This window comes from Aquarana catesbeiana, linkage group LG13 (genome assembly GCF_042186555.1).
Source record: "Aquarana catesbeiana isolate 2022-GZ linkage group LG13, ASM4218655v1, whole genome shotgun sequence".
Lineage (NCBI taxonomy): Eukaryota > Metazoa > Chordata > Amphibia > Anura > Ranidae > Aquarana > Aquarana catesbeiana.
The window spans coordinates 42,951,978-42,960,053 of NC_133336.1; the positions used below are offsets into that span (position 1 = coordinate 42,951,978).

General features: G+C 45.2%; 1 protein-coding gene across 1 annotated transcript; it reads right to left on the minus strand.

Moving 5' to 3' along the window:
- Positions 1 to 3,693: 3,693 nt before the first annotated feature.
- Positions 3,694 to 5,241, minus strand: LOC141116531 (uncharacterized). Its single transcript, XM_073608931.1, has 2 exons — positions 5,040 to 5,241; positions 3,694 to 4,577 (listed from the first exon to the last, which is right to left on the minus strand). The coding sequence occupies exons 1-2, from the start codon at positions 5,239 to 5,241 to the stop codon at positions 3,694 to 3,696; spliced, it is 1,086 nt and encodes a 361-aa protein (XP_073465032.1).
- Positions 5,242 to 8,076: the final 2,835 nt, after the last annotated feature.

The window sequence follows — 8,076 nt, forward strand, 5'->3', positions numbered from 1 at the left end:
GTAGCTCTCCATGGCAATGGTGGTCATGGTCAAGTTGGGCCTAACAGTGGGAATGGCTTAAAGGGGATGATTGAACAGAACCTGAGCCTAGTCCCTGTATACACTCTAAACATATGCCAAAGTACTCTACACATACACTCACCAGCCACTTTATTAGGTACACCTGTTCAATTGCTTGGTAACACAAATTGCTAATCAGCCAATCACATGGCAGCAACTCAATGCATTTAGGCATCTAGACGTGGTGGAGACGACTTGCTGAAGTTCGAGATGATAGAAAGGCAACAGTAACTCAAATAACCACTTGTTACAACCAAGGTATGCAGAATACCATCTCTGAACGCACAACACATCAAACCTTGAAGCAGATGTGCTACAGCAGCAGAAGACCACACCTGGTGCCACTCCTGTCAGCTAAGAACAGGAAACGGAGGCTACAATTTGCACAGGCTCACCAAAATTTGACAATAGAAGATTAAAAAAACGTTGCCTGGTCTGATGAGTCTCGATTTCAGCTGCGACATTCAGATGGTAGGGTCAGAATTTGGTGTAAACAACAGGAAAGCATGGATCCATCCTGCCTTGTATCAACGATTCAGGCTGGTGGTGGTGGTGTAATGGTGTGGGGGATATTTTCTTGGCACACTTTGGGCATCTTAGTATCAATTGTACATCATTTAAAAGCCACGACCTACCTGAGTATTGTTGCTGACCATGTCCATCCCTTTATAACTACAGAGTACCGATCTTCTGATGGCTCCTTCCAGCAGGATAATGCACCATGTCACAAAGCTCAAATCATCTCACCACTGGTTTCTTGAACATGACAATGAGGTCACTGTACTCCAATGGCCTCCACAGTCACCAGACCTCAATCCAATAGAGCACCTTTGGGATGTGGAGGAATAGGAGATTAGCATCATGGAAGTGCAGCTGACCAATCTGCAGCAACTGCGTGATGTTATCATATCACTATGGACCAAAATCTCTGAGGATTATTTCCAACGCCGTGTTGAATCTATGCCACGAAAAATTAAGGCAGTTCTGAGGGCAAAAGGGGGCCCAATCCGGTACTAGTAAGGTCTATCTAAAGTGGCTGGTGAGTGTATGCCAAAGTCCTTGTACCCACAAATTACTCCTAATTACTGTGCCACAAATAACAGTCTTTCAAACACGCATAAACCTCAGAACTAAGGACCATTTTTATAAAAAAATTGAAACTTTAATTTACATGTGCTTTTCTGCACACAAAATATATAATTTTGCTTGACTCAGCATATCTTAAAGAAGAATTTTATTAAAACCATCAACTTCTGAGATAATAAACATTTTGGACAGGACAATGTAATGTACAATATACAGTATATAGAGTGTAGGAGCCTGGAGATGCCCACAGAGTTTTCTGTTTTCTTTGTTTAGCCTGCGGGCCGAATTGAAAAAAATTGATTCCTCCATCTAAGCCCACCACAGCAGCCCCTTTGTTCTGTCCCTGAAGGGGCCCCAAGCACATGGGGCCCCTGGGCACTTTCCAGGGGCGCCCATAAATTAAAGCGGAGTTCCACCCAAAAGTGAAACTTCCGCTTTAAGCACTCCTTGCTTTTTTTGGGGGGGGGGGGGAGTGTGTACCTTCTTTTTAGTGAGACTTCCTGTCCCACTTCCTCCTTCCTCTTTTTTGGCTGCCTAGGTGACTCCTCCTTTCGCCCTAGGCGGCCCCTCCCTGCCAGCGATTTTCTGGGACACAACACAGGTCGGAGAAGATTGGCTGGCCAATAGCAGAGCGCAACGTGTCTCGCGCCCGGCCGTGAAGATGTAAGCTGTCACGGCCGGGTGCCCACAGTTGCTATGACGGCACCAAGGAGAGGAGGGGGAGAGGAGCAAGGCTCCGGGTGGCCACATCACTGGACATGTGAGTGTCTGTTTATTAAAAGTTAGCAGCTATGCTGTTTGTAGCTGCTGACTTTTAACAAACTAAAAAACAGGTGGAGCTCTGCTTTAAGATGGCCCTGCATTCACATACATAGAAGAGTTAAAAGAGAAGTATTTTTTTGGCCATACTTCTCTTGTGGGCCACAGTACTTTTGCTCTCCTCTGACCAACAGCCAGCTTATAGCAGGCTATTGCTCACTGTCAAGCTGAGGTAGCAGAGCAGATCCAATCTCTGGAAGGATCCCAACAATATTATCCGGATCCACCCAGCTGCCTGATTGACAGCTGGCTCAGGCTCTCAGTGTGTGGATGAGAGCCAAATCCAGCTGCATCCGCCCCCTCTCCAGCTAGGTGCTCCAGTGAGCACCAGAGGAGCAGAGCGGGGAGCAGTGAGGGACAGTCACTGCTCTTTGCTTCCAGATGACCAAACAGTGGTCATGTCATTACTCAGTTCTCTGTCTTTGAGCTGATGTGGGACTGCTGTAGCAGCACACTAATGCAGCAGCATAAATGTATATGAGTTTTTTTTGTTTTTTTTAATTAACCCCCATACATCTCTTATAAAACTGAATTCCAGGTATGGATTTAATTGCATAGTTACACTGGTCCAGGTTGGACCAATTAAAGGATGCATAAGCCTTACCTGTGGGATCTCTGTGGGAACGGAGCATCATTGCTGTAGTCACTGCTAAGTTCACTGAGTTTATCTCTACATGCCTAGGGTTCCTCCAGAGGTTACCAGAGGTTTCTTGGGATGTGACTGATTGACTTCCCATTTGATAAAGGCCTGTATAGTTCCAGGGCCAACACCGCTTGGCAAAGCCAGCAGCATGGCACCAATGATAGCTGTCTGTAAGGGTGGCATTCTTCCTAGTGACCACCAATGTAAGGGCATTTTTCACATTGGACCACAACAAGGCCTCAAAATTAGAGATTTCTCTGGGGTAAAAAGGTTGAGAAAGCTTTAGCTATATTATCAACCAGTCTAGTAAAAAAATGCCATGGTGGAATTGCAAAAAACCTGAGACAGCAATGTGACTAACTAGATACAACAAAGTACCCATTACATAAAAAAATAATCCCATCCAACTGCAAACAATACAAATCCCATCCAAGACCCCTATCTTTTACAGGAAACCTGCTCTCTTTCTTGGAAATTGGTTTAGTAATCATTCTTTAGCTGAAAATTAGTAAAAGAAAATCCAAATTCACACATCCTGATATTATATAACATTTCACTTGGTATTTACAGTGACTGAAGTTCTCCTTTGCCATATATCTATATGATAGGTATGAACATATGAAAGGTTTCTAGGATTTTCCTTTTTTTTTTTTTCTGGGGTGGAAATGTGGAGCGTCACTTGAAAGGCCAGGTAACCAGCTCACCGTGTAGTCAGTCACTGACACTGCCTATTGAAGTCCCCTAGCCGTGTAATACAAGTAAGAGTGACAACCAGCTGAGATTCTACACATTTTCTAATCTGCATCATTAGGGAAAGAGGTCAGGAATGTAGGTCACATGGTACACGGGCTCAGCACACAGCCAGGGATGAATGATATTCAATAGAGATTAAAACAAAGTGGCGGTGGCATTTATTGTATTTTAAATATTTTATTTTAGCTATACTATTTTCTGCATTAAAGCGTTAAAGCATTGTTACAGAATTAAAGTGACCCTGTCATTTGCATTCACACAGGCGCATGGGGGAAGCTAGGGGCAGGCAGGGGCAGAAATCACTAGATGAGTTTGATGCTCCTATGCAATCTTCACCCCGCTCTAGCACTACAGCTTCCCCCAGATGCTTCATCATCCGACACCTCCAGTGTGAGGGATAGGGTTAGGGATTGAGGAAAGGTTAATGTGAGGGACAGGGCTAGGGATTGAGGGGGAGTTAGGGTGAGGGACAGTGTTAGGCATAGAGGAAAAGTTAGTGTGAGGGATAAAGTTAAGCATTGAGGAAGGGTTAGTGTGAGGGATAGGGTTAGGCATTGAGGAAGGGTTAGTGTGAGGGATAGGGTTAGGCATTGAGGAAGGGTTAGTGTGAGGGATAGGGTTAGGCATTGAGGAAGGGTTAGTGTGAGGGATAGGGTTAGGCATTGAGGAAGGGTTAGTGTGAGGGATAGGGTTAGGCATTGAGGAAGGGTTAGTGTGAGGGATAGGGTTAGGCATTGAGGAAGGGTTAGTGTGAGGGATAGGGTTAGGCATTGAGGAAGGGTTAGTGTGAGGGATAGGGTTAGGCATTGAGGAAGGGTTAGTGTGAGGGATAGGGTTAGGCATTGAGGAAGGGTTAGTGTGAAGGATAGGGTTAGGCATTGAGGAAGGGTTAGTGTGAAGGATAGGGTTAGGCATTGAGGAAGGGTTAGTGTGAGGGATAGGGTTAGGCATTGAGGAAGGGTTAGTGTGAGGGATAGGGTTAGGCATTGAGGAAGGGTTAGTGTGAGGGATAGGGTTAGGCATTGAGGAAGGGTTAGTGTGAGGGATAGGGTTAGGCATTGAGGAAGGGTTAGTGTGAAGGATAGGGTTAGGCATTGAGGAAGGGTTAGTGTGAGGGATAGTGTTATGGATAGAGGAAGGGCTAGTGAGAAGGACAGTGTTAGGGATTGAGGAAGGGTTAGTGTGAGGGATAGGGTTAGGGATAGAGGAAGGGTTATGCATGAGCAGACTTTTCGACCAGACTGGTCCGACGGACCAAGTCCGGCGGACAATTCGACCGTGTGTGGGCTTCATCGGACCTGCAGCGGACTTTTTCGGTCAAAAATCTGAAGGACTTTAGATTTGGAACGTGTTTCAAATCTTTACGTCGGAACTCCGCCGGACCCAGTTCCTATCGAAAAGTCCGCTCGTCTGTATGCTAGTCCGACGGACGAAAACCGACGCTAGGGCAGCTATTGGCTACTGGTTATCAACTTCCTTATTTTAGTCCGGTCGTACGTCATCACGTATGAATCCGTCGGACTTTGGTGTGATCGTGTGTAGGCAAGCCCGTTCGTGGGGAAAGTCCATTGGGAGTCCGCCGAAAGTCAGTCGGATAGTCCGTCGGACCAGTCCGGTCGAAAAGTCCTCTCATGTGTACGCGGCATTAGTGTGAAGGGTAGGGTTAGGGATTAAGGAAGGGTTAGCATGAGGGATAGGGTTAGGGATAGAGGAAGGGTAAGTGTGAGGGATAGGGTTAGGGATTGAGGAAGGGTTACTGTGAGGGATAGTGTTAGGCATTGAGAAAGGGTTAGTGTGAGGGATAGGGTTAGGAATAGATGAAGGGTTAGTATGAGGGATAAGGTTAGGCATTGGGAAAGGGTTATTGTGAGGGATAGCATTGGGGATAGAGGAAGGGTTAGTGTGAAGGATAGTGTTAGGAATAGAGGAAGGGTTAGTGTGGGGGATAGTGTTAGGAATAGAGGAAGGGTTAGTGTGGGGGATAGTGTTAGGGATTGAGGAAAGGTTAGCCTGAGGGATAGGGTTAGGGTTAGAGAAAGGGTTAGTTTTAGGCTACAAGGAAGGTTAATTTTTGGAATGATGTTAGGTTATAGAGAAGGGACAGAGATAGAGGAAGGGTTGGTATGAGGAATAGAGTTAGATTAGAGGAAAAGTTACTGTTGGAGATAGTTTTAGGAATAAAGGAAGAGTTTGTATGAGAGACAGGGTATGGTTACCGGGAAAATTACTGTTAGGGATAGAGGAAGGGTTAGTGATCAGGAATGAGTTAAGTTATGGGAAGATTATTGTTAGGGATAGACGTGTGAAGAATGCATAAAGAATAGTGTTGAGATTACAGGAAAGGTTTTTGTTAAGTATAGTGTTAAGGAATAGGGATAGAGGGAGAATGTGAATAATAGGGTTAGGTTACTGGAAAGGTTAGTGTCGGGTTAGAGCAGTGGTCTCCAAACTGCGGTCCAATGCGGCCCTTTGCTTGCCTTTATCCGGCCCTTGGGACACTATTTCTCACACTGATAAGGGACAGTATTCCTCCCACTGACACCAATGGTGAGGAACTATTCCTCCCACTACGCCTTATGTTTACAAAGTTTAGAGACCCCTGGGTTAGAGGGAGAGTGGTGGAGAGGATACTGCTATACAAGACTATGGGAATGCAAAACCTGCTTGAAGCACATTTAGACAGCTGTGTGAATCCCTGAGACATTCACACAGCTACGTTTTTATATAAATAGCCCCCTTAGAGTGAAAGTTAAGGTAGCATGGAAGGCTACAGTGAAGGATAGTGTTAGAGTTACATAGAGAGACGGTGTGAGTGGGACCACTGAGTGTGAGTGGGACCATTGAGTGTGAGTGGGACGATTGAGTGTGAGTGGGACCATTGAGTGTTAGTGGGAGCATTGAGTGTGAGTGGGACCATTGAGTGTTAGTGGGACCATTGATTATGAGTGGGACCATTGAGTGTGAATGGGACCATTGAGTGTGAGTGGGACCATTGAGTAGAGCATTGCTTTTTCCACTGGGATCTCTATGATAAGTATTAACCTTGTTAAAAGCTAAAGTTTGAAATGCCTCAGCAGTAACAGCTACAACCAGCCTCCTGCCCCAGGAGAGCCCAGGTACTTCTGATCAACCCGCACAGATTCTTACACTTCCTATCACCTCACCGATACAAAGCCGCAACGCGACCCGCTGTACACGTCTAAGGATATGTTAAAGAAATCTCATTCCTTACAATAAGTGACATGAATTGGGGAGGCTGGGAAGGCTCCGGTGTCATGTACTAATCCTCATCCACATATAGGAGGTGCTTTAGACTCAGCGGATCTGGCGCCATTGTCACCTGAACATACTTCAGCGAGAGCCTCCTGAGGAGCAGAAGCTCGTGCGCACAAAAGACTACATGCATCACATTTAAATTCTGCGACATGAATTCCTTCTATTACTGTATCAGACAATAACACCTGCAAGAAATGTTTGGAAGCAGGAAGCTGTGTAATTACACTATTTATGTTTCAATAGCTTTATTTTTCTGTTCTCATTTCGCCAGCTAGAACGATTTGGTGAATTGAAGCCAATCCAGGGAAAAAAAGAGTAAAAAAAAAAAAAAAAAAGGCTCTGGGATAAAGTCAGAATTTAAATATGAAGTGGATGTATGGATTCAGCATAAACGTCTATACATCACACATGGGGCACATAATGCAGTCATTATTTTTTTCAGGATTTGCCAGTAAATATTTGTTATAATTGCAGTTTTCTTTGTTTGTTTATCGTCACATTCAGCATAATGTTTTTTTTTTCTGTTGAGTCTTATATTTATGTGTATTGATTGGCTCAGTGGCTTAACAATAGCCATAGCACACCTTGCAGCTGCTACGGGACCTGGGGGTGAAAAGAAACCCTACGGGGGGTAAGGATGTTGGGGGGGGGGGTGATGGTCTCTTGAGGAGAATTAAAGCCTAACTCTGGGCAAAAAAAAAGTTTTCCCATGCAGTTGGGCTGTGCTGGTATTGCACAAGTCAACTGCTCGTTTTTGTCAACGGCAGGGGTCTTTAAATTGCAGCCCATGGGCCAGATGGGGCCCTTTGCTTGCCTTTATGCGGCCCTGGGGCACTATTCCTTCCAAATTCAAGAACAATGAGACAGCATTCCTACCATTGATACCAATGGTGGGGCATTTTTCCTTCCACTGATACTAACAATGGGGCACTATTCCTCCCACTGATACCAATGATGGGGCACAATTCCTTCACTGATACTAATGATGGGGCACTATTCCCTCTACTGATACCAATAATGGGGCACTATTCCTCTCACTGATACCAAGGATGGGGCACTATTCCTTCCACTGATACCAATGATAGGGCACTATTCCACCCTTTGATACCAATGATAGGGCACTATTCCTCTTGCTGATACCAAGGATGGGGCACTATTCCTTCCACTGATACCAATGATAGGGCACTATTCCACCCTTTGATACCAATGATAGGGCACTATTCCTCTTGCTGATACCAATGATGGGGCACTATTCCACCCTTTGATACCAATGATAGGGCACTATTCCTCTCGCTGATACCAATGATAGGGCACTATTCCTCTCGCTGATACCAATGATAGGGCACTATTCCTCTCGCTGATACCAATGATAGGGCACTATTCTTCTCACCGACACCAATGATAGGATACTATTCCTCCCATTGATTGCAATGATGGGC

What these genes read in the sequence shown, in the direction of transcription:
- LOC141116531 (XM_073608931.1), bottom strand. Translation starts at nt 5,241, where the DNA reads ATGCTATCCCTCACAATAACCCTTTCCCAATGCCTAACCTTATCCCTC. An exon ending in CCTATCCCTCATGCTAACCC is followed by an intron (nt 4,578 to 5,039) that starts TTCCTTAATCCC and finishes TCTGCTCATGCA; the next exon opens with TAACCCTTCCTCTATCCCTA.